This window comes from Palaemon carinicauda, chromosome 36 (genome assembly GCF_036898095.1).
Source record: "Palaemon carinicauda isolate YSFRI2023 chromosome 36, ASM3689809v2, whole genome shotgun sequence".
Classification (NCBI taxonomy): Eukaryota; Metazoa; Arthropoda; class Malacostraca; order Decapoda; family Palaemonidae; genus Palaemon; species Palaemon carinicauda.
In genome coordinates this window covers 23150113-23177432 of record NC_090760.1, presented here as the reverse complement: position 1 = coordinate 23177432, position 27320 = coordinate 23150113, and the positions used below count along the sequence as shown (strand labels likewise).

The 27320-nt window shown below is 40.4% G+C and overlaps 1 protein-coding gene across 1 annotated transcript in view; it reads right to left on the bottom strand.

The window, feature by feature from the left end:
* The window catches only part of LOC137628397 (zinc finger protein on ecdysone puffs-like), a 92250-nt gene that overhangs the window by 13213 nt on the left and 51717 nt on the right, over positions 1-27320 (bottom strand). Inside the window, exons 10-11 of the mRNA XM_068359547.1 lie at positions 26176-26277; positions 3029-3171 (exon numbers count right to left, since the gene is read on the bottom strand). Of these exons, the coding sequence (XP_068215648.1) occupies positions 3029-3171; positions 26176-26277 (245 nt within the window). The remainder of the gene's footprint in view (positions 1-3028; positions 3172-26175; positions 26278-27320) is intronic.

Sequence of the window (27320 nt, the reverse complement as noted above, 5' to 3'; positions counted from 1 at the left end):
TCATGATTTTCTCGCCCTAGTGGCGAACAAAAAGTTTGGAATCTCGAAGGATAAAGTTGACTTTATTGAAGAATATAAGTCAAGTTCGACTAGGAGACAATATGAATCGTCATGGAAGAAATGGGTTTCCTTGGTGAAAACAAGGAAACCAACAGAAATAAGAACAAGGCCTGGCTTCTACTACAATTACCTCGTGTAAGTCGGCCCTGGCTAGACCACTTCTGTACGCCTTTGGAGTGGACCTCTCAAGTGAAATCTTTAATAAGATCCCAAAAGCATGCGCTAGACTCAAGCCAGCAACCCCACCAAAGCCCATCACGTGGTCTTTGGACAAAGTCTTGCACTATGCTTCGAACCTAAACAATGAGAATTGTACTCTAAATGATCTAACACAGAAAGTCATTTTTCTGTTTGCAATAGCCTCAGGGGCTAGAGTTAGTGAAATAGTGGCCTTATCTAGAAAAGAAGGCCATATTCAGTTCCTAGACACAGGAGAACTGAACCTCTTTCCTGATCCTGCCTTTCTTGCAAAGAATGAGCTACCCACTAAGAGGTGGGGTCCTTGGAGAATCTGCCCACTGAAGGAAGATAACTCTCTGTGCCCAGTAGAGTGTTTTAAGATCTATCTTCGAAGAACTTCAGACTTCAAGGGAGGACAGCTCTTCAGAGGCGAAACCTCAGGATCAAACCTATCCCTAAGACAACTCAGAACAAAGCTCACCAACTTTATTCGCAGAGAGGATCCTGACAGTACACCCGCCGGTCACGATCCGAGGAAAGTTGCTTTCTCATTGAATTTCTTTCAACATATGGACTTTGAAAGACTCCGCTCATACACTGGGTGGAGATTATCCAGGGTCTTCTACAAACACTACGCGAAGCAAGTACATGAAATAAAACATTTTATGGTGGCGGCGGGTAGTGTTATACAATCCGTCGTCTAGTGCTGCGATGAACAGTGAATTGTTTTAGGACTTTACAGTGCATCGGGTGCATGGGTACACTTACTTTCTAGTGCAAATCACAACGATGATTAACACACTGTTCCATATAGGTGCATATCTGACCAATAACACCAGTGCCGAGTGAACGTTTGCGTCACAGTGTTTATGCATTCCCAAAATCTGTACAAGTCAGACAGATTCGGTTTCACATCTCTACTGAGTGGCATTATTCCAATAATGAAATTACATATATTTTTCTACAAGAGAAAATATGGACCCTGATGTGTTTTAATGCTGGATCAGATTCATACTCTGTTGTAACTACATTTGATAATCTAGTTGCAAAGTAAAAATACTAAATGTATTTGCATCTTATTACTGCTATCTCAGATACAGACAAATAAAACATGCTAGAGTTTTGATTAAGCCCTAGAAGGGCCCAGAACTTGAAATCAAGATACAGATTTCCAAGGTAAGTGATAGGTAATCTCTAAAGTTTTACCTTCCGGTCCTATGGAAATTCAAACCTTGAATCCTTATTGTCGATGTCGAGACTTTCCCTGCCGGGGGCAGGAAGCACTAAACCAGTTCCAGGCTTAGTGGAAATGACAGTCAATTGGAATTTCATATACAGGTCTAGCAGACCAGATAAGGAAATCCATTCAAGGTAGAAGGCACATACACAAACCCACAGCTACAGTAATTTCAAGTTAATTCTCTAGAATGCTTCCATCAGGACAACATGGCCTGAGCCCAAAAAACGGATTTTGAGCAAAGCTAAAAACCTATTATTGGGTGAGAGTGCCATGTTGTCCTGATGGACCCACCCTTTTGCTGACCCCTCCCAAAATTACTCTATTTGCAGCCATTTCTGCTTAACGACTAGAAAAGGAATGGCGTCCTAGTAGTAATAGGGAAGGAGGTCTACCGGGTACCCAGATCGGCACCCCTTCTTTCGCCACTCTTCCCCCTTACATCAAAGAGTTAAATCTATTCGGGGTGAAGATTGCTATGTGTCGTATCTAAAAATACGTCCCCTAATATTATGCGATATCGTTTATTGGATACTCGCGCCAGGAGTTAGAATCCTGGAGACCTTCGGTTCATTTCTCTGGGAGTATCACTGTAGCAAATATCCATTAGAAGGCTACCTAAAGGAACCCTTCCAACAAGACGACATGGCACTCTCGCCCAAAAATAGATTTTCCGCTTTGCTCAAAATCTGTTTTATAGCCATTATTATGTTATAATACGAATAGGTTTTCTCTTTGTGTGTGTGAGTGAGTGTACTGGTAGTTCATTTTAAACCTTCATACAGTATTTCATAATTTAGTCGTCAAATTTCTTTAAACATTATTATGCTTAATTCTGATTTATTAAAGCATGTTTGTATTCTATTTTTTCAATTTTGGGAGCATTTCAATAACCAACAATTACATTTGTTTTACTTTTGGTAGTCATCAACTGACCTCAAGGTCACACTACTGTATTCTGATTATGCGCACATACAAATAACAATGCGTATTGTTTAGAGAATTTCTTAACCTATTAAATATATCGTCACATTTTCCGTTCAGTTCATTTATAGCCGTTGTTATATATCACATGAAAATCAAAATATCTCTCTCTCTCAATATTCGATTTCGTTTGGAAGCATTATTGCATTCTAGAAAATTACGATGATTTGAATAGTTAATTGTGCTTTAATAAAACATTAATATACTTTTGTTTTAAATTTCTGGTGTATTGTATCAATATAAGTATTTTAGGTACCGTGATCAGAACAACACCTGAAATTTAAAACAAAAGTACATATGTTTTATTAAAGCACAATAAACTATTCAAATCATCGTAATTTTCTCCAGTTGAAGGTTCTTATCTAAAGGATTTATTGATAATAAAAGTACTACTGACAGGCTCTACTGTATAAAAAAAGGAACCACTGACATTACGCCATTAAGCATAATTAAACAAAACATATGTTAAAATAGATAATGATAAAAAGTTTTTTGGTGTACTGTTAGGAATTAGAAATAAAGAATATTTGTATACTCTACTTGATATCACATAGCATAGGAACTTACCTCAATTTCTGTAATAAAATCAACCATATTTGAGTAATGGTTGTATGAGCGACAATGGGGTTTCACAAAATTTATGTTGGCAAAGAACTTCTGATCACAGCAAATGCAATAGTAGTTAATCTTCTTCACGATGTGATTTAAACCTAAAAAGAGGAGAAATATTTCTATAGAATATAGATTAAACATGAAGAAAATTGGAGCACAATCAAGAAACAGTGCACTATACCATTCAAATAAAACTCTTAAAAATGTTATTTTTATTAATAAAATAAATTTTTGAATATACTTACCCGGTGATCATATAAGCTGTCAGCTCTGCTGCCCGACAGAAAAACCTAAGGACAAAATACGCCAGCGATCGCTATACAGGTGGGGGTGTACATCAACTGCGCCATCTGTCGAGCAGGTACTCAAGTACTCCATGTCAACACAGAACCAATTTTCTCCTCGGCCCACTGGGTCTCTATTGGGGAGGAAGGGAGGGTCCTGTAATATATGATCACCGGGTAAGTATATTCAAAAATTTATTTTATTAATAAAAATAACATTTTTCAATATTAAACTTAGCCGGTGATCATATAAGCTGATTCACACCCAGGGGGGTGGGTAGAGACCAGCATTACATGTTGACATTATTATGAGCTAAGTATTTTGTATTTCATTTTAGCAGTTATTCAAAATAACAAACATAAAATAAATAAGTACCTGGTAAGGAAGTCGACTTGAACAATTACTCTGCCTTTTTAAGTACGTCTTCCTTACTGAGCCTCGCGATCCTCATAGGATGCTGAGCGACTCCTAGGAGCTGAAGTATGAAGGGTTGCAACCCATACTAAAGGACCTCATCAAAACCTCTGATCTAGGCGCTTCTCAAGAAATGACTTTGACCACCCGCCAAATCAAGTAGGATGCGAAAGGCTTCTTAGCCTTCCGGACAACCCAAAAACAATAATAAAACATTTCAAGAGAAAGATTAAAAAGGTTATGGAATTAGGGAATTGTAGTGGTTGAGCCCTCACCCACTACTGCACTCGTTACTACGAATGGTCCCAGAGTGTAGCAGTTCTCGTAAAGAGACTGGACATTCTTAAGATAAAAAGACGCGAACACTGATTTGCTTTTCCAATAGGTTGCGTCGATTATACTTTGCAGAGATATATTTTGTTTAAAGGCCACGGAAGTTGCGACAGCTCTAACTTCGTGTGTCCTTACCTTCAGCAAAGCTTGGTCTTCCTCATTCAGATGGGAATGAGCTTCTCGTATTAACAGTCTGATAAAATAGGATAAAGCATTCTTTGACATAGGCAAAGATGGATTCTTAACTGAACACCATAAAGCTTCAGACGGGCCTCGTAAAGGTTTTAAATAGAACTTAAGAGCTCTTACAGGACATAAGACTCTTTCTAGTTCATTTCCAACCATACGATAAGTTTGGAATATCGAACGATATTGGTCAAGGCCGAGAAGGCAGCTCGTGTTTGGCTAGAAAACCAAGTTGTAGAAAATGTAGCCGTTTCGGATGAGAATCCGATGTTCTTGCTGAAGGCATGAATCTCACTGACTCTTTTAGCTGTGGCTAAGCATATCAGGAAAAGAGTCTTTAAGGTGAGATCTTTCAGGGAGGCTGATTGTAGCGGTTCGAACCTGTCTGACATAAGGAATCTTAGTACCACGTCTAAATTCCAACCAGGTGTAACCAAACGACGCTCCTTCGTGGTCTCAAAAGACTTAAGGAGGTCCTGTAGATCTTTATTGTTGGAAAGATCTAAGCCTCTGTGACGGAGGACTGATGCCAACATGCTTCTGTAACCCTTGATAGTGGGAGCTGAAAGAGATCGTTCTTTCCTCAAATATAAGAGAAAGTCAGCTATTCGAGTTACAGAGGTACTGGTCGAGGATACGGATACTGACTTGCACCAGTTTCGGAAGATTTCCCACTTCGATTGGTAGACTCTAAGGGTGGATGTTCTCCTTGCTCTAGCAATCGCTCTGGCTGCCTCCTTCGAAAAGCCTCTAGCTCTCGAGAGTCTTTTGATAGGCTGAAGGCAGTCAGACGAAGAGCGTGGAGGCCTTGGTGTACCTTCTTTACGCGTGGCTGACGTAGAAGGTCCACCCTTAGGGGAAGTGTTCTGGGAACGTCTACTAGCCATCGAAGTACCTCGGTGAGCCATTCTCCCGCGGGCCAGAGGGAAGCAACTAGCGTCAACCTTGTCCCTTCGTGAGAGGCGAACTTCTGCAGTACCTTGTTGACAATCTTGAACGGAGGGAATGCATATAGATCTAGATGTGACCAATCTAGTAGAAAGGCATCTATATGAACTGCTGCTGGGTCCGGGATTGGTGAGCAAAATATTGGGAGCCTCTTGGTCATCGAGGTTGCGAAGAGATCTATGGTTGGCTGGCCCCAGGTGGCCCAAAGTCTCTTGCATACATCCTTGTGGAGGGTCCATTCTGTTGGAATTATTTGTCCCTTCCGTCTGAGACAATCTGCCATGACATTCCAGTTGCCTTGGATGAACCTCGTAACTAGTGAAATGTCTAGACCTTTTGACCAGGTGAGGAGGTCCCTTGCGATCTCGTACAATGTCAGAGAGTAGGTCCCTCCTTGCTTGGAGATGTACGCCAAAGCCGTGGTGTTGTCCGAGTTCACCTCCACCACTTTGCCTTGAAGGAGAGACCTGAAGCTTTACCAGGTCAGACGTACTGCCAGTAGCTCCTTGCAGTTGAAATGCATTGTCCTTTGATTCGAGTTCCATAATCCCGAGCATTCCCTACCGTCTAATGTCGCACCCCAGCCTACGTCCGATGCGTCCGAGAAGAGAACGTGGTTGGGAGTCTGAACAGTCAGGGGAAGACCCTCTCTAAGGTTGATATAGTCCTTTCACCAAGTCAGACAAGACTTTATCTTTCCGGAAACCGGGATCGAGACCGCTTCTAGCGTCTTGTCCTTTTCCAGTGAAAAGCTAGATGGTATAGAAGAGGACGGAGGTGTAGTCTTCCTAGTGACACAAATTGATCCACGGATGACAAGTGTCCCTACCAGACTCATCCACAGCCTGACTGGGCAGCGTTCCTTCTTCAGCATCTTCTGGATGGATAGCAGGGCTGAGGGATGATCGTCTTGTTCAGCAACGTCCTCATCAGAGGGTTCCTCATCCGAATCTGATGAGGAAACGGCAACGGAGTGGGCAACGCCTGACTCGCTGAATCCGGTCGCACTGGTGGATGCGTGACGGAGCCGGACGCAATATCATGGCACTGCTGCACAGTCTGTGAACTGTCAACAACCATGGGTGCGCGAGGAAGTACAGCGTCAACCCGAACTGTCTAGACTGTCTGGGTTGTGCAGTCAACACCCTACCGGGTTGCTGAGGTTGACGCACTGCGTCACAACAAGTCACCTCTGCTGGTTGTTGAACGTCTTCCTAGTGACACACTGAACGTCAACAACCACCTCCGAGCGTCGCTTAACGTCAACGTGCGACTGGCAACCCACACTGGGTCGTATCGGTGGAGGAACCACCTCAACTGGCAGACGCGAGTAGGATACCTCAGCGTCAACAGGGCGCACAACCAACCGGTTGGAAGGTTGTTGGCCAGAAGGTTCTTCTCCGCATTTAAGTCCTCTATCAAGGACACAAGCTTGGACTGCATGTCTTGCAGCAAAGCCCATTAGGGTCTACGGGAGCAGGTGTGGCAACAGACGGGGTTAGCGACTGAGGCGGAACCATTTACCATCCCTGGAAGCCTTGTTATGTGTGACATAATAGAACAGCAAAACTTCAAAGGCTCGACAAACGTTGAGAAGTTGACCTGTAAACAACTTGGAGCGTCTCCTGGCTAGGCGCCAGGGCGAGTCTACCAGAATTGAGAAGTCTATCTGGGCAGAGGCATGAACTCCCAAGCCGAGAACTTCTCTCGTGTCCTATCAGACTCTCGCTCTATAAGCCAGTTTAAAAGAAGGGAAATCAAAGGCTGTATCCCTAAAACTCCTCCTGGTGCAAAAACCAGTCGCCTAGCCAACGTAACGCTCTCTAGGAGAGCGAGAGAGCACTAGCTTAACAACAACGGCTTCGAAGTAGCTAGGCCTAGTGTAAGCTCTGACGTTTAGGCGAACGAGGAGCAGCAGTTACAAGATCCGGACGAAGATCCTTAAAAAATTATCATGATTTAATTAAAGTCCATAGGAGGCTAAGCAGCTTAAGGCTCCTCTCCAAATGACAGAGTCCTCAAAGGAATATCAGTAGGAGGGAGAACAGCACTTTCTCATCTACAGGAACCTTGTCCGATAAAAGCTAGGTTATCTCAGTGAGTCTCTCACTGGTGCATTAGTAGCAGACCAGAAGGCAACGTCATGTAACTGCTTGACAGTCTGTGAACTGTCAACAACTGAACTGTCAACCACAACAGGTGCGTGAGGACATACAGCACTGGTGCATTAGTAGCAGACCAGAAGGCAACGTCATGTAACTGCTTGACAGTCTGTGAACTGTCAACAACTGAACTGTCAACCACATCAGGTGCGTGAGGACATACAGTGTTCACTCGAGACTGCTTTGACTGTCTATACTGAGCAGTCAAAACAACTCTAGAATGCGGAGGTTGACGCACAGCGTCAAAACAAAGCAACTTAACTCCACCCTCCTGTTGTTGTGGTAACTCGCGAACGTCAACGGAGGGTTCCGTGCGTCTGTGAACGTCAACGTGCGGCTGGCAGGGTACACTGCGCATGGGTGGTGGAACTCTCACAGCCGGAGTGCGGGAGAAGGTAGCCTCAGCGTCAACTGAACGCACAACCGTGGTTGGTTGTAGGCTAACGGGTGCAGCGTCAACCTTCTCCGCACGATACTCCTGCATTAAAGATGTTAACTGTGTCTGCATGGTCTGCAGCAAAGACCACTTAGGGTCTACAGTAGCAGGTGCGGCAACAGACGGTGTTACTGCCTGTTGCGGTACCGCTTTGCCTCTCTTAGGAGGTGAGCAGTCGTCGGAAGACTGCAGCGAGTCCAAACTGACCCAGTGGCTACAACTGGGCCGTTGGACTTGCGCGGAAGGGACCGACTAGCGCTTAATAAGCTGCGAGACCTTGGTCCATGGTTTCTTACGAGAAAGCTCTTCCGCAGACGAGAAGTAAATGGGCTCTCTCGTCTTTGTGTGGGTGGGGCGATCTTGGGTAGATACGCCCGAAACCACGGAGGGAAACGTCTGTTCGTTGATCAAGGCCTGACGAACCCATAAGTCGTTAGACATTACTTCTCCCCAGGGCTTGGGAGCTTGCAAGAGGTCCCGGACTAGGTGAACGACAGGCACGAACAGACGAACCCTCGGACGCAACACTGTAACACTTTGCGCATATCACTTTATCACTTCGATTTTCTGTTTTGCACTTATTTCACTGAAATCGAAACTTTTACTGATTTCTACCTGAAACACGCAATTCTACCCTTCATTAAAAGGTAGTAATTGCGAAAACAGTCGTATAATGCAGCTCATTAATACTAGCAAAAACAGAAAACATATATAAAGATAAAGAATTCAGTGGCTGGGAAAGAGACTAAACACTAGTTCAAATAAACTACGTTTACAAACTCTCACCGCACATAGCCTGGGGACAAGAATAAAACCCCAGAAACGTTTTACCTTCTTCCCCGTACAGCGACTAGGGAGGAGAGTAACACGAGAACAACGTTACCCGCTTGAACGGAACGTTTTTTCTCCTCTCTCTCCCTCCGTCTCTATCTCTCTCTCTCTTTCTCTCTTGATTTCGCACCTGAGAGAAGAGCCCAATTATATATCGTCAAAAAAAACATGTTATTTGGCTAAAGGAAAAAAACTGAAAGGTTTTCCAAATAAAAAGTTCCTTTAATTTAGAATTTAAACCATTTAAGTTAAGAAAGAATGAACGAAACGTCAGAATCGATTTACTCTTACTGCAAAGTGAAACCGTGATACACTCTCTCTCTATCGTAACGATAGAGCGCATGTTGAACGTCCTGAACGTCAACAACTGCGTAGTCTAAAAAAACTAAACGTTAGTTCATCTTTGAAAACAGTACGAAGACTATCAAAGAAATTCTTTCATAAAACATTAAATTTAAAAAGTTTTAAATTCCTTAAAGGCTAAATACGATATAACGGGTTCAACGTTGATTAACTTCGGTTCCAAGTTAGGACCGCCTACTATCAGGAAAGGTCGCATATAAACAAAACATAAAAATTTATTTTTATATGTTTATAATAAATGGAAAGTTAATCGAAGAGGCCTAATAAAGGCGGAGAGATATAAAATATATAGATCTATAACGTGTTATAGCAAAATAACTAAAAACCTAAACACACTTCCGTCTAAGGGAAGGGTCGGCCATTTAAAAGTGAAAGAGAGCCCATAGTCTCTGTCACCATAATTAAATCTATCCAAAACGAGTTCAAGTTTTGAGATGAAGATAAAACCCCTGCATAGCGAAAGCTCAAAACTAGAATAGTGTACTTCACCAAATAGTTGTGAAAACAAATCCAGTTAGTAACAGCGTATTTAGTAGGTCTTGCCAGTGGCACGACAGAGAGAAAATTGGTTCTGTGTTGACATGGAGTACTTGAGTACCTGCTCGACAGATGGCGCAGTTGATGTACACCCCCACCTGTATAGCGATCGCTGGCATATTTTGTCCTTAGGTTTTTCTGTCGGGCAGCAGAGCTGACAGCTTATATGATCACCGGCTAAGTTTAATATTGAAAAATAAACAACTTCTGACATGTATTCTGTAAATTTATATAAATTCTAAGGGCTTTAAAAAGATGAGCAAATGCATAATAAGAATAATTAAAAGGAAATAATTACCTCCCAAATTGATAATTGGTACAGTAGTATGCACCATATTAAGAAATATCAAGCTACAAAAGTAATTTTAAGATGTGAAAGTTAGCATTTTAATAAAAAGAAAAAAAAAATAGGGTTCTTAAGTTTTCTCTGGCCTTTCAAGAAATAAATTCAAATTAGGAAGGAAAAATCTTTAAAAAAAAGTTTTTATTGCTACAAATATAAACCATCGATTCCTCTCTCTTCAAATACTTTATGATGATATACTGAGTGACCGCTCTATCATTAGTTGCCAAAAGCATATTACCTACGTAATACTAAACAAATCTGCAAGTCTATGCCAAAAATACTTGATGAAAAAAGACATTTAGTACACCTCTTATGAAACTCATTCATTTCACAACTTTATAAAGCCGAATATCAAAACTATTAAAACAACAGATTTCTACTTAAATCGTAATCATGAAGCTATTCTAAAACCATATGCATCCATGTAGAGTTAGCTACATTTACAAAATATAATTTTTCTAAGATGAAAAAGCTTTACACATTGAAAAATATTGGGTGAATATTCATTCAATCAATGAGTGGGGGACGTCGTAGAAAAGACCATGCAACTCAATGACCTCTTAGCAGAGACAAGGTAGAGAAGAAAAACTGTCTCAACCCCTTTGCTATGATGACGTTCGATGAACATCAAAGCATGGTAGACACAACACAATGATGTACAGATTACGTCATTTACAAATATAAACCATATGAAAGTTAAAATCCCTTGTACAGTATATCCTACAAAAAAGAACAGAACATGATCGTATATCACACATAGGATATTTCACTAAAATGGTTCTTCCCCTCCTTAACATTAGCCATTCTGTCTCCTTTCTTCACCCTACCAACACAGAGTTTGGGATCATAGCCTTTCTTCCTGATTGTGTAAAGGCTATTTTAGTGTGTTTTTTAATGTTACCCTGTAGAATCACACTACTCTTTTTAGCCAATGGCGACATTCCCTTCGTGAAGCATTGATCTAAACCCCCTGATACCTCACCGCTTAGACACAAAGGGTATACTTACATCTTACCCCACCATCAACTCAAGACACTTAGTATTCTAGTCTTTACTCATGATTATGAAGGGACTACATTAGTGTATTTTTATGTTGGCACACGTGTTCCAATCACATAGAAAGCATTGTCTATAATGAGACATAGCTGAATCGCTCTTCCCACTCCTACCCCTGGTACTCAACTTCTGACTCCCACCCACAACGCCACCAAAAACACCAGTCATCCAAGTTGTAGAAAGCTTGGTTTAGTCTAATTCCAGGACACTTATATTTAAAATCCCCCAAATTATCTCCATACTTTAAATAACTACCTGAAAATGTCTCAATCCATATAAGTCTTTCCCTTATTTTCTTTTATAAACTTCAGAATTACTACATAATTTACTTGAATTTCACATATCGTAGGAATTCCCTCAATATCGTATCACTTATCACATTTGTAATCCTGATAGCTGTAAATATGATATTTTAATTATAAAATAAATTTTTGAATATACTTACCCGGTGAATATATAGCTGCAACTCTGTTGCTCGACAGACAAAAAATTGTACAAAAAAAAACTCGCTAGCGATCGCTATACAGGTTGCGGGTGTGCCCATCAGCGCCAACTGTCGGCCAGATACCAAACTCCATGTAAACAAAGACTCAATTTTCTCCTCATCCCACTGCGTATCTATTGGGGAGGAAGGGAGGGTCGTTTAATTTATATTCACCGGGTAAGTATATTCAAAAATTTATTTTATAATTAAAATATCATTTTTAAATATTTAACTTAGCCGGTGAATATATAGCTGATTCACACCCAGGGTGGTGGGTAGAGACCAGTTAAATATGTTTAAATCTTATGAGCTAAGAGTTTTTATTTCATTTTAGAAGTTATCAAAATAACAAAAACAAAATAAATAGGTACCTGGTAAGGAAGTCGACTTAGACAATTACTCTGCCTTATAAGTACGTCTTCCTTACGGAGCCTCGCGATCCTCTTAGGATGCTGACAGACCCCTAGGAGCTGAAGTATCAAGGGCTGCAACCCATACAACAGGACCTCATCAAACCCCTAATCTGGGCGCTCTCAAGAAATGACTTTGACCACCCGCCAAATCAACCAGGATGCGAAAGGCTTCTTAGCCTTCCGGACAACCCATAAAAAACAACATTTCAAGAGACAGATTAAAAGGATATGGAATTAGGGAATTGTAGTGGTTGAGCCCTCACCCACTACTGCACTCGCTGCTACGAATGGTCCCAGTGTGTAGCAGTTCTCGTAAAGAGACTGGACATCTTTCAAGTAAAATGACGCGAACACTGACTTGCTTCTCCAATAGGTTGCGTCCATTATACTTTGCAGAGATATATTTTGCTTAAAGGCCACGGAAGTTGTTACAGCTCTAACTTCGTGCGTCTTCACCTTAAGAAAAGTTCGGTCTTCCTCACTCAGATGTGAATGAGCTTCTCGTATTAACAATCTGATAAAGTCTGACCAAGCATTCTTTGACATAGGCAAGGATGGTTTCTTAACTGAACACCATAAAGCTTCAGATTGGCCTCGTAAAGGTTTAGTACGCTTTAAATAGAACTTAAGAGCTCTAACAGGGCATAAGACTCTTTCTAGTTCATTGCCTACGATCTCCGATAAGCTGGGAATATCGAAAGATTTAGGCCAAGGCCGAGAAGGCAGCTCATTTTTGGCTAGAAAACCAAGTTGCAGCGAACAAGTGGCTTTTTCCGACGAAAATCCGATGTTCTTGCTGAAGGCATGAATCTCACTGACTCTTTTAGCCGAGGCTAAGCATACCAGGAAAAGAGTCTTAAGAGTGAGATCTTTCAGGGAGGCTGATTGTAACGGCTCCAACCTGTCTGACATGAGGAATCTTAGTACCGCGTCTAAATTCCATCCAGGGGTAGCCAAACGACGCTCCTTGGTGGTCTCAAAAGACTTAAGGAGGTCTTGCAGATCTTTATGTTGGAAAGATCTAAGCCTCTATGCCGGAAGACCGATGCCAACATGCTTCTGTAGCCCTTGATAGTGGGAGCTGAAAGGGATCGTCCTTTTCTCAGGTATAAGAGAAAATCAGCTATTTGAGCTACAGAGGTACTGGTCGAGGATACAGAAACTGACTTGCACCAGTCTCGGAAGACTTCCCACTTCGATTGGTAGACTCTAATGGAAGACGCTCTCCTTGCTCTAGCAATCGCACTGGCTGCCTCCTTCGAAAAGCCTCTAGCTCTCGAGAGTCTTTCGATAGTCTGAAGGCAGTCAGACGAAGAGCGTGGAGGCTTTGGAGTACCTTCTTTACGTGTGGCTGACGTAGAAGGTCTACCCTTAGAGGAAGACTTCTGGGAACGTCTACTAACCATCGAAGTATCTCGGTGAACCATTCTCTCGCGGGCCAGAGGGGAGCAACTAACGTCAACCTTGTCCCTTCGTGAGAGGCGAACTTCTGCAGTACCTTGTTGACAATCTTGAACGGTGGGAATGCGTAGAGATCCAGATGTGACCAATCTAGGAGGAAAGCATCTATATGTATTGCTGCTGGGTCCGGGACTGGAGAGCAATAGATTGGAAGCCTCTTGGTCAGCGAGGTTGCAAAGAGATCTATGGATGGTTTACCCCAAGTGGCCCAAAGTCTCTTGCACACATCCTTGTGGAGGGTCCATTCGGTTGGAATTACTTGCCCTTTCCGACTGAGACAATCTGCTATGACGTTCAAGTCGCCTTGGATGAACCTCGTTACTAGGGAGATGTCTTGACCTTTTGACCAGATGAGCAGGTCCCTTGCGATCTCGTACAACGTCAGTGAGTGGGTACCTCCTTGTTTGGAGATATACGCCAAGGCCGTGGTGTTGTCCGAGTTTACTTCCACCACTTTGCCTCGAAGGAGATACTCGAAGCTTTTCAAGGCCAGATGAACTGCCAACAGCTCCTTGCAGTTGATATGCATGCTCCTCTGACTCGAGTTCCACAGACCTGAGCATTCCCGACCGTCCAGTGTCGCGCCCCAGCCCAAGTCCGATGCGTCCGAGAAGAGAACGTGGTGGGGAGTCTGAACAGCCAGGGGAAGACCCTCTCTTAGGTTGATATTGTCCTTCCACCAAGTCAGACAAGACTTTATCTTTCCGGAAATCGGAAATCCAGTGAAAAGCCAGATGGTATTGAAGAGGACGGAGGTGTAGTCTTCCTAGTGATACAAACTGTTCCAGGGATGATAGCGTCCCCACCAGACTCATCCACAGCCTGACTGAGCAGCGTTCCTTCTTCAGCATCTTCTGGATGGATAGCAGGGCTTGATCTATTCTGGGGGCTGATCGTCTTGTTGTTCAGCAACGTCCTCATCAGATAGTTCCTCATCCGAAAACTGATGAGGAAACGGCAACGGAGTGGGTAACGTCTGGCTCGCTGAGTCCGGTCGCACTGGTGCATGCGTGACGAAGCCGGACGCAACGTCATGGAATTGCTGCACAGTCTGTGAACTGTCAACAACCATGGGTGCGCGAGGAAGCACAGCGTCCACCCGAGACTGTCTAGACCGTCTGGGTTGTGCAGTCAACACCATACCGGGTTGCTGAGGTTGACGCACCGCGTCAAAACAAGTCACCTCTGATGGTTGTTGAACGTCCTGAACGTCAACAACCACCTCCGAGCGTCGCTTAACGTCAACGTGCGGCTGGCAACCCACACTGGGTCGCATCGGTGGAGGAACCACCTCAACTGGTAGACGCGAGAAGGTTACCTCAGCGTCAACAGGACGCACAACCGACCGGTGGAAGGTTGTTGGCCAGAAGGTTCGGCAGCAACCTTCTCCGCATTAAAGTCCTCTATCAAGGACGCAAGCTTGGACTGCATGTCTTGCAGCAAAGCCCATTTAGGGTCTACGGGAGCAGGTGCGGCAACAGACGGGGTTAGCGACTGAGGCGGTACCGCTTTCCATCCCTGAAAGCCTTGTTTATGCATGACATAATTGTACAGCAAAACTTCAAAGGCTCGAAAACAGCTGTGAAGTTGACCTGTAAAAAAACTTGGAGCGTCTCCTGGCCAGGCGCCAGGGAGAGTCTACGAGATTTGAGAAGTCTATCTGGGCAGAGGCAGGAACTCCCAAGCCGAGAACTTCTCTCGTGTCATATCAGACTCTCGCTCTATAAACCAGTTTAAAAGAAGGGAAAGCAAAGGCTGTATCCCACAAACTCCTCCTGGTGATAAACCAGTCGCCTAGCAGACGTAAAGCTCTCTAGGAGAGCGAGAGAGCACTAGCTTATAAACAACGGCTTCGAAGTAGCTAGGCCTAGTGTAAGCTCTGACGTTTAGGCGAACGAGGAGCAGCAGTTACAAAAAGATCCGGACAAAGATCCTTAAAAATCAGCATGATTTAATTAAATTCCATAGAGGGCTAAGCAGCTTTAGGCTCCTCTCCGTCTGACAGAGTCCTCAAGGGAATATCAGTAGGAGGGGGAACAGCAACTTCCTCATCTAAAGGAACCTTGTCCGATAAAAGCTAAGTCTCAAGCAAGGGAGAGACCTACCGTGGTGGCAATGCTTTACAAGCAGAGTCCACACACACTGGTGCATTAGTAGCGGACCAGGACGCAACGTCATGTAACTGCTTGACAGTCTGTGAACTGTCAACAACTGAACTGTCAACAACAACAGGTGCGTGAGGACGCACAGCGTCCACTCGAGACTGCTTTGACTGCCTAGACTGAGCAGTCAAAACAACTCTAGAATGCGGAGGTTGACGCACAGCGTCAAAACAAGTCAACTCCGATTGTTAGCGAATGTCCTGAACGTCAACAGGAGCATCAGCAAGTGGCCTAACGTCCAAATGTGGCTGAAAATCCACACGAGACCGCATCGAGTGTGGTTCTAAACAACCTGACTGACGTGACTTAGCTACGCCAACGTCAACAGGATGCACAAAGGAACGTTAGGTTGGCTGAAAGCCAGGATATCGATGAGATAAACGGCTAGACTCAACGGACTAATCGGTAGAATAGTCTTCCATAAGGGAGGCAAGCATATTCTGCATGCCTTGCCGTCCAACCCATTAAGGATCCACAGAAATGGTTGCGGTAAGAGACGAGGGTAACGTCTGTGACCGCAACACTTTGCCAACAAAAAAGACTCTCGGAGTCTGTGTTACGCTTTTGTTAGGCGGCGAGCAGTTTTCCGATGACTGCATAGGGTCAGAGCTGTCCTAATGGCTGCAACCAGGACGCTGGACCTGTCCTGAAAGGACTGACTTTCGCTTAAGGGTCTCGAAACCTTGTTACAGGTTTCTTATGCGAAAAGCCTTCGGATGACGAGGAGAAAAACGTCTCTCTCGCCTTATGGTAGGGGAGATCTTGGTAAGATACACCCGATACCATAGAGGGAAACGTCTGTTCGCTGATCAAGGCCTCTCGAACCCATAAGTCGTACGACAATACTTCTCCCCTGGGCTTGGGAGCTTGCAAGAGGTCCCGGACTAGGTGAACGATAGGCACGAACAGACGAACCCTCGGACGCAACACTGTAACACTTTGCGCAATATCACTTAATCACTACGATTTTCTGTTTTGCACTTATTTCACTGAAATCGAAACTTTTACTGATTTCTACCTGAAGCACGCAATTCTACCCTCATCAAAAGGTAGTAAATGCGAAATCAGGCGTATAATGCAAGCACATTAATACCAGCAAAAAAACAGTAAACATCTTTTAAGATAAAAAAATTCAGTGGTTGGGGAAGAGAATAAACACTAGTTCATTCAAAACTACGTTTTCAATCTCTCACCGTACATTGCCTGGGGACGAGAATAAAACTAAAAACGTTTTATCCTTTCTCCCCGTACAGAGACTAGGGACGAGAGTAACTCGAGAACAACGTTACCCGCTTGAACGGAACGTTTTCTCTCCTCTCTCTCCCTCCGTCTCTATATCTCTCTCTCTTTCTCTCTTGATTTCGCACCTAAGAGAAGAGCCCAATTACGTTTCGTCAAAAAACATGTTATTTGACCAAAGGAAAAAACTGAAAGGTTTTTCAATTAAAAAGTTCCTTTAAAATAGAATTTAAAACATTTAAGCTTTGAAAGAAGAATGAACAAAACGTCAGAATCGATTTACTCTTTCTGCAAAGTGAAACCGTGATACACTCTCTCTCTATCGTAACGATAGAGCGCAAACTGCGTAGCATGAATAAACTAAACGTTAGTTCATCTTTGAAAACAGTACGAAGACTATTCAAAGAAATTCTTTCATAAAATATTTCATTTAAAAAGTTTTAAATCCTTAGCTCTTTAAAAGCTATTTACGATTTAAAGGGCTCAACGTTGATTAACTTCGGTTTCCAAGTTAGGACTGCCTACTCTCAGGAAAGGTCGCATATAAACAAAACATTAAAATTTATTTTTTATGTTTATTATAAATGGAAAGTTAATCGAAGAGGAAAATCTATAATTAATTTATAACGTGATAAGATAATTACTAAAAGCCTAAACACACTTCCGTCTAAGGGAAGGGTCGGCCATTTAAAAGGCAAAGAAAGTCCATACTCTCTTTGTCACCAAAAATTTAAATCTATCCAAAACGAGTTCAAGATTTAAGATGAAGATAAAACACCTGCACTGCGAAAGCTCAAACCAGAATATAGTACTTCACCAAAGATGATGGGAAAAACTCCAGGTTTCAACAGCGAGTAAAGTACGTCTTGTCGACACGTCGACAGAGAGAAAATTGAGTCTTTGTTTACATGGAGTTTGGTATCTGGCCGACAGTTGGCGCTGATGGGCACACCCGCAACCTGTATAGCGATCGCTAGCGAGTTTTTTTTGTACAATTTTTTGTCTGTCGAGCAACAGAGTTGCAGCTATATATTCACCGGCTAAGTTAAATATTTAAAAATGATGACACACAACAAGATTTATTTTTTCTTATTTTATTCCCTATTTTCTCAACTATCATTTCCACCAAAAATATAATTTTCTTGTCTTAGATATATATTTCATATAAGTACTGTCTATCGTTTTCATGAGTAAAAGTTAGCCTTCTGTCATACTTTCATTTAATGACATTCTATGCGGTATATGTCATGTAAGTGTTAACTCTAAATTTCAAGTAGAAAAAAAATCTCTCTCTCTCTCTCTCTCTCTCTCTCTCGCTCGCTCTCGCTCTCTCTCGCTCGCGCTCTCTCTCTCTCTCTCTCTCTCTCTCTTCCCTATTTTCTCAACTATCATTTCCACCAAAAATATAATTTTCTTGTCTTAGATATATATATTTCATATATATTTTCATGAGTAAAAGTTAGCCTTCTGTCATACTTTCATTTAATGACATTCTATGCGGTATATGTCATGTAAGTGTTAACTCTAAATTTCATGTAGAAAAAAAATCTCTCTCTCTCTCTCTCTCTCTCGCTCGCTCTCGCTCTCTCTCGCTCGCTCTCTCTCTCTCTCTCTCTCTCTCTCTTCCCTATTTTCTCAACTATCATTTCCACCAAAAATATAATTTTCTTGTCTTAGATATATATTTCATATAAGTACTGTCTATCGTTTTCATGAGTAAAAGTTAGCCTTCTGTCATACTTTCATTTAATGACATTCTATGCGGTATATGTCATGTAAGTGTTAACTCTAAATTTCATGTAGAAAAAAAATCTCTCTCTCTCTCTCTCTCTCTCGCTCGCTCTCGCTCTCGCTCTCTCTCTCTCTCTCTCTCTCTCTCTCTCTCTCTCTCTCTCTCTCTCTCTCTCTCTCTAAGTTAGATTAGATAATTTGGGTAAAGAAAATAAATAACATTGTAACACTGAGACAACTGCAGCCACAACGATGTTGCTTTGTGACCTCAATGCTCAGAGTTGCTCAATCAGCATTAGCTAAGCATTGTATCGGTTGGCATCCACTTTTGATGATCTGTCACAATGTCGAGTCAAATCTCTTTCCCACAGGGCCAGAGGCGGAGAGGACGCAGTGGCGTAAGTAGTAACTGTGGCCGTTAAAACTAGGACAGCCACCCCTCCTTAACACAAGTGGATATCCATGGTACCCATCCACACCAATGCCCAACTTGAGGAATAAGCCAATCCTGGCCTTATCGATTATTCATTACTTGCAATGTAGTCTTAACTTAATAACATTTTAAAACCCTCCTGTGTCCCTCTCCGTTGCCAGACCCCTAAAAGAATAATTAACTTAGTAATATTTTATTTAGGCAGAATGAGCACTTGGAAGATTTAATTATTTCTGTTCAACTTGGTAAATTGTGACTAAAAATTTCTAGTGAATTTCAACACTAAAGTGGATATTCAAATAATGGGCTCAGTAATCTTGTGAATATTTTCTTTGTCTAATTAAACGAACTGATTGAAAAGAAACAGATTAATCTCTGTTATTATCTACACTTTTCACATTTTTATATCTTAGCTGCTACTACCACAAGGCTACATTACAAAAGTGGTGGCAAGCTTAGTGGGATTTCTTATGCAACAGTTCGAGTGAAAAGAAAATATATATAAAGACTAAAAAATAAGCATTCCGGAAGAAAAACAAAATGTGATGATCACAATTCAAGAGGATAACTTGGGTGTATACATCATTATATGGGGCCCAAAGAAGAAATGATTTTTCCAGGAGGAACTGATGGCACTGGAGTACCAGAACAAGAGGGACTATTAAACAACAGTTCTATAAATGAAAACAATAGATCTGAACGCCAACCAAGAAGAGATGGTCAGTTGAGTGACTACGGTACTTTTCCCTCAGTAACAGAACATTTGGACAGTGAGTGACAACCATCTGGTTTAAGAAAAGGAGGAACTGTTGCATCTACACCAAAGTGTGCAGATTTAAGGGTAGTCCACCACTTAGGCTCCTGGGTTGTACCAGAAAGGGTTTCTTTTATGGTTAAATTGTATTCTCTTTCAGTTGAAGCATAAACTCTCTGAGCAAAAGCTCTAAGCTGGGTAAAGTTATTCCAGGTCTAATTGTATCTCTTACCCTTCCAAAGATGATAGACCTCCTGCTTCTCCAAACAAGCACATCTACAATCATCATTGAACCATGGCTTGTCCTTCACTCGGTACCTTAGTACACGAGAAGGGATATGCCTATCAATTATGCTGACTAGATTCTTATTCAAAGAGACTACAGGAACAACACTACTATGCAATTGTGACCAATTCAAGCCTAAAAGATCATGCAAAATCCCATTCCAGTCTGCTTGAGATTTCATATAAATCTTACATGAGTAAGATACATCAGGGACAGGTTGCTCAGTCTTCACTACTAATGAAATCAAAGCATGATCAGATGTCCCAACTGGAGAATCAACTTTACTTGTTATAATGCCAGGGGAGTCAGTGTATACGAGGTCCAAGCAGTTATGAGACCTGTGAGTAGCTTCACTTATGATTTGCTCACAGCCTGATTCACAGGCAAAGTCTAAAGCTCTTAAGCCACGGCGATCGGTAGGAGAAACAAAATTTAACCATTCTCTATGGTGAGCATTGAAATCACCAACAAAGGCAAAAGGGGCCTTTCTATCATCATCTTGTATCTTATCCATAATGGCAAGAAGACAATCGAAGATAGAATCATTCATGTCAGGATTTCGGTAGATCAAACACAAATAGAAGTTGTTATGCCTGCTGCAAACTTTTATTACCTGAATCTCATGACATCCACATTCATAGCAGGACTTATGAGAAGCAGGGTACTCGGTCCTAATATACACCGCCATTCCCCTGGCCCTAGGAATGGCATTGCGTTTCAACGCCTTTCTATTAAGCCTGCCCAACACACCATTCAAAAAAAACAAGAGGAAGAAAAAATAAAAAAAATAAAAAATGAAAAATGTAAAAAAAAATATAGAAAAAATATAAGATAGAATATTGTGCCTGAGTGTACCCTCAAGCAAGAGAACTCTAACCCAAGACTGTGGAAGACCATGGTACAGAGGCTATAGCACTACCCAAGACTAGAGAACAATGGTTTGATTTGGGAATGTCCTTCTCCTAGAAGAAATGCTTACCATAGCTAAAAAGTTTCCCCTTACCAAGAGGAAAGTAGCCACTGAACAATTGTAGTTCAGTATTTAGCCCTTTGATCGAAGAAGTGTGGTAATCTCAGTGTTGTCAGGTGTATAACGAAAGACAAGAATATGTAAAGAATAGGCCAGACTATTCGGTGTATGTGTAGGCAAAGAAAAAATGAGCCGTAACCAGAGAGAGGGATCCAATGTATTACTGTCTGGCCAGTCAAAGGATCCAATAACTGTCTAGCGGTAAGTTTCTGTCCAACAAATTAAGATGAGAATCAGCTGCTGAACACCAGACAGGAGAACAATACTCAAAACAAGGTAAAATGAAGGAATTAAAACACTTCTTCAGAATAGATTGATCACCAAAAATCTTGAAAGACTTTCTCAATAAGCCAATTTTTTGTGCAATTGAAGAAGACACGGACCTAATGTGTTTCTCAAAAGTGAATTTGCTGTCGAGAATAACACCTAAAATTTTAATAGAGTTACAAAGTTAAAGAAACATTATCAATGAAGAGATCCGGATGTTGAGGAGCCACAGTCCTTATCCTACTTACAATCATACTTTGAGTTTTGTTAAGATTCAACTTCATACCCCATAATTTGCACCATGCACTAATTTTAGTTAGATCTTATTAAGGAATTAGTATTATTACAGTTCCTATTTACTCATGATTGCCTGTATGTATAATTACTGTTATGACATGTGTGAAGTTGCTTAATTCAGTTCTGTTGTATCTATTTTCTTTTCTACATGACATCTTCCTTCATAGATTGATAAAGTTTGTTTTTCTTCTTTAGAGAATTGTATAACCATGTACAGTAGGGTCCCGAATTATGCGAGAATTTGGTCGATGAAAGGCCTCGTGTAATTGGAAATTCGTATATTTCGAAACACATCATGGCGGCAAACAGCAACCTACCCGTCAATTTTTTTTCACTCCATTTCTAGCTTTCTAGCTATATATATACTGTATATACACTGTGTGTGTGTATGTATGTGTGTATGTATGTATGTGTGTATGTATGTATGTATGTATGTATATATATATATATATATATATATATATATATATATATATATATATATATATATATATATATATATATATATAAAATATATATATATATATATATATATATATATATATATATATATATATATATATATATATATATATACTGTAGCTTTTATCTTAACAATACTGTAAGAAATCCTTCTTATAGATTTTTTTTTATAAAATACTGTACAAAATTTCTTTTATGGATAAATAAAACAATAAAAAGTTGTTAAAGTTTTGATAATTTTCTATGACTAGTATTTACTACTGTACTATGCATAGCTTACTGTTTTCAGTATTTTCCGAATGATGTAGAATTATTTCCTATAGATACAAAAAACAAAAAAGGGTTTTCAAGGTTTGATACAGTACGTATCTAGCAATAGTTAAAAATTACAGTATAGTACTGTATATCCATGATGACACTCCCACACGTAAACACGGCCAGTAGGCGCAAGTGTGCACCAGGCTGCTGTACGATAATCACGCTTTTTTTTGCCCTGAGCGGTCATTTCACTAATGATAATTTTTCAAAGTTAATATAATTTCTTTATGCTTATAATTCGTAATTATAGTTAAAAGTAGGGATATTAATTAAATGGTTGAGTAAAAAAACAATTAATACTACTATTATTTAATTTCAAATGGCTACATAATACTGAATATTCTAATGGGTTCTTTTTATCTTCAATCGTAAATCTTACGCCTGGATAAGCAACAAAAGGAAAGGGATAGGTCTCTCTCTCTCTCTCTCTCTCTCTCTCTCTCTCTCTCTCTCTCTCATATCGTTTCCTGTATAGTTTTCAAATATGTTCGTCATACATTTGTACATTATTTATCCACTTTATTCTCTCTCTCTCTCTCTCTCTCTCTCTCTCTCTCTCTCTCTCTCTCTCTCTCTCTCTCTCTCTCTCTCTCTCTCTCTCTCTCTCTCTCTCTCTGCGTTTCCTTTCCCTTTATAGTTTTGTGAAATTTCGTTGTCCAGTCATTCGGTAATGAGAAGTCATTTTCGCTTTCGACATCGAAAGAAAACTTTGTTTCTTCAATATACTCACCACTGGAGGATTCAGAACTAGTGCTCTCATTATCAAACAGGTTATCATTATCAAATTCCACAACAAGAATATCATTTATTTCATCTAAAGAAATAACCTTCCTCTTTAGACCTTTCATTACAAAAGGAACAACAAATAACCACTTATGCATGAACGCCCGAGCGCACTGATAGGAAACCAGTTCAAACCAGAGTTTTGTAACATCAAGCTACCTTCAGAAAAATAGTTGCCAGACATCATATAAGTTTCTATTCACAGTCCCCATATGCTGAGAGTGTTGCCAAGTGGTGATCCTATACTTACTATACGAGTAAAGTAACATCACGAGACTGACGGCTTGTAAAAGGCAATTAAATTCATGAACGGAATATACAGTTGAAGGCGGTACCGAGTAGATCGTGGTGAACGGTTTATCACGTGGGTGACGCTTAACAGGTTAAAAAAACATTTTATATAGTTCGGTATTTTCTCTATCCATCCTCTCCCAGAAAACCTTCAAATGTGAATTATCGGAATGTGTGCAGATCTTGGCAGTGCGATAACTAGTTAGCGACTGAGAATAAAAAAAATAAAAAGCCCGATTGACGATGCTGATGAAGAGGATATCGAATACCGATTTTTCCCTAATTGATTTTTTCTACGTTCTGTCTAATCCAATGTACAGTACATTCTTATGTAAAGGGCGAACCCCAACATTTCTTGATGCTGCTACACTTTAATTATAGATATTTTACCACCTATTTATAATCTTTATTTATAATAACATCTTTAGTAAAAGCTCTTCAATATCACTTTCAGGAGTAAATGCGTTTATGATCGACGATGAAACGTAAAAAAAAAAACGTTTTCCTTTTAAGAAGGCGTTTTTTTAGGAAACAAAAAACAACACGAAACAAAATTGCTCATATTTCATATATTTTGATTTTCTAAGGATAAATAAAACATTAATTATAACATTATTATTACATAGTACCTGGTAAGATATCTTTTGCCGCAAAAGTTAACCTATAGACAGTTGTTAAAATTGGTTAGCGAGTTCGTTATGATCGGCGATGGAACGTACTAAACAAGTAATGGGTTTGGTTGTGGTGACATGTTTGGCAGTAGCATGATATAAAATAGTCTTTATTTTGATGGTTTTTAATTTAAAGTTTAATGAATAAGGATTTTTCACCATAATCACAACGTAAGTATAAAAATTAATTAGTACAAATATGGAATATTATACATATAGGTGTTGGACAGTTAGGCTAGGCCTAGCGACAAGTTCACACAACAGATGGGCAAACCTTAACATTTTTCATCCAAAACTAGTCTTAAAATGTTTGAACAGAAATCTTTCTCTCACATTCTCCCCCCCCTTCTCAGACATCGGGGAACCATCACCCCCCCCCCCCCAATACAATTAAGAAAACAATAGATTTCCTACGCTTCGCGGTGCTTGACTCGCGGATTTAGAATGCTCCTCGCAAATACAGGAAAATTAATTTTTAAAAACTATCGATCGCGTAATTGAGGAATCGCGTAATTAGAACACGTGTAATTCGAGACCCTACTGTATGAGAAAGATTAAGTACCTCAGAGCAGTCTCATTTTGGGTTTTGTTTGTTTTGGTACTTATTATCAAGCGGGTTAAGTTTTTTACACAAAAATTAATTGGGGTTTGCTTTTAATGTAGAGTATGTAGTAATTCGTTTTTTCTTAAAGTACCACAGTCCCGGGTGTGACTGGAACTTGATACGGGGGAATTTTGTCACAGGACAAGAAATAGAAGAGTTAAGATTATTTGGGTAAAGAAAATAAATAACAATGAGACGATTGTAGGCACAAAGAAGTTGCTTTGTGACCTAGATGTTCGGAGTTGTTTAATCCATATTAGCTAAGTGTTGTATCGGTTGGTGTCCATTTTTGATGATCTATCATATTGCTGAGTCAAATCCCTTTCCCACAGGACAGAAGACGGAGTGGACGCAGTGGTGGAAGTAGTAACCGAGGCCGTTAAAACTAGGACAGTCACCCCTCCTTAACCCAAGTGGATACACATGGTACGCTAAAGTAGATATTCAAATAATGTGCTCAGTAACCTTGTGAATATTTTCTTTGTCTAATTAAACAAACTGATTGAAATAAAAACAGATTAAACTCTCATTATCCTCGCTTCCCACTTTTTTATGTCCTAGCCACTACTACCACAAGGACACGTCAGACATACACACAAAATCAATCAACCTCTCTCTCTCTCTCACACAATTATTTAAATAGTTAATTATGCTTTAATAAAATACTTATATTGATAAAATACATCCAAAATTTAAAACAAAAGTACAGTACCTAAATGTTTTATTAAAGCTCAATTAACTATTTAAATAATCGTAATTTTCTAAAATGCAATACAGGTAATGCTTCCAAAATGAAATCAAAAGAGAGAGAGAGAGAGAGAGAGAGAGAGAGAGAGAGAGAGAGAGAGAGCTGTTGAAAAGTAATCGAATGCACAGTTTTTGTTTATTTATTTAAAAGAATCAATTATTATCAAGATATTTAAGTTTTCAGTGTATAAAATAAGCTGTATTTCTGTTTAAGAAAGTATAGATAACAAACTGTGCAAGAGACAACACATAAGAAGTTGCGTCCTGCTTCTAGAGTAGCGGTGTAGGCTACGAGTCTTGAACGAAAACACTGAACACTTAAAAGTAAGTACAGTTAAGCTGCAATGTAGTAATAGTACTGTTCATATATTACAGTAATATACACTATAGTATCAGCGAGTATTAGGTTACAGTACAGAACAGTAAGGGGATGACTCAGTAAACTTCACCTTTGCACAATACTGTACTGTGACCTTACCGTGTCCAGTACGTAGTGTATATGTGTTTAAATGTACTGTCCACTGTACATATGATTATAAACTGTTGTAGAAATCAAATCAAAACAATATCAGGCAGTATTTACTGTGTTAATCAACAGATCGGGCAACCGCTCATGTCAAGGGGCAGTGACTTTTTTAAGTTAGGAGTTAGCCCGCCCTAGTGTAATATTTAACAAAAATTCACTTTTCGCACCTCTGTCTGTAACCTAATAATTGCAAAGAACGAGACTTGACTGTACTAACCAAAAAATATCGAGTTCTTATAAACTTACCAATAGGTTGATTGTCAAATGGAGGCAGCTCTTCATTAAGATCAAGGTCAACATATTTTTCTTTCAATTCTTTAAGATCCTGGTCACACTGCTTGTAGATATCTATGGGAAGAAAAGGAATTTATCAATAAAATAATACATAAGTATATATGTTTATGTAAGTGTTTATGAAAATATAATTGCATGTAACAAGAAAAAACTCAGATAATTGATCCATAACACCTGTGACCCTTCACTATTATCATTCAGTATCTAACAGAGAAAATATGTTATTTTTATTAATAAAATAAATTTTTGAATATACTTACCCGATAATCATGTAGCTGTCAACTCCGTTGCCCGACAGAATTCTATGGAGGGATACGCCAGCTATCACAATACTAGAAGGGGGTGTATTTACCAGCGCCACCTGTGGCCAGGTACTCAAGTACTTCTTGTTGACACCTCCTCAATTATTCCTCGGTCCACTGGTTCTCTATGGGGAGGAAGGGAGGGTCGATTAAATCATGATTATCGGGTAAGTATATTCAAAAATTTATTTTATTAATAAAAATAACATTTTTCAATATTAAACTTACCCGATAATCATGTAGCTGATTCACACCCAGGGGGGTGGGTGAAAACCAGTGTACAAGATTAAAGGATAGCTAAGTATCCCATATTTCATATAATCAGTTATCCACAATAACAATGAAATAATAAGTACCTGGTAAGGAAGTCGACTTGAACCGTTACTCTGCCTTTAATAAGATCGTCTTCCTTACTGAGCACAGCGTTCCTCTTGGGAGGCTGAATCAACTCAAAGGTGCTAAAGTATACAGGGCTGCAACCCATACTAAAGGACCTCATCACAACCTTTAACCTTGGCGCTTCTCAAGAAAGAATTGACCACCCGCCAAATCAACAAGGATGTGGAAGGCTTCTTAGCCGACCGTACAACCCATAAAAAGTATTCAAGAGAAAGGTTAAAAAGTTATGGGATTATGGGAATGTAGTGGCTGAGCCCTCGCCTACTACTGCATTCGTTGCTACGAATGGACCCAGGGTGTAGCAGTACTCGTAAAGAGACTGGACATCTTTGAGATAGAATGATGCGAACACTGACTTGTTTCTCCAATAGGTTGCATCCATAACACTGCAGAGAA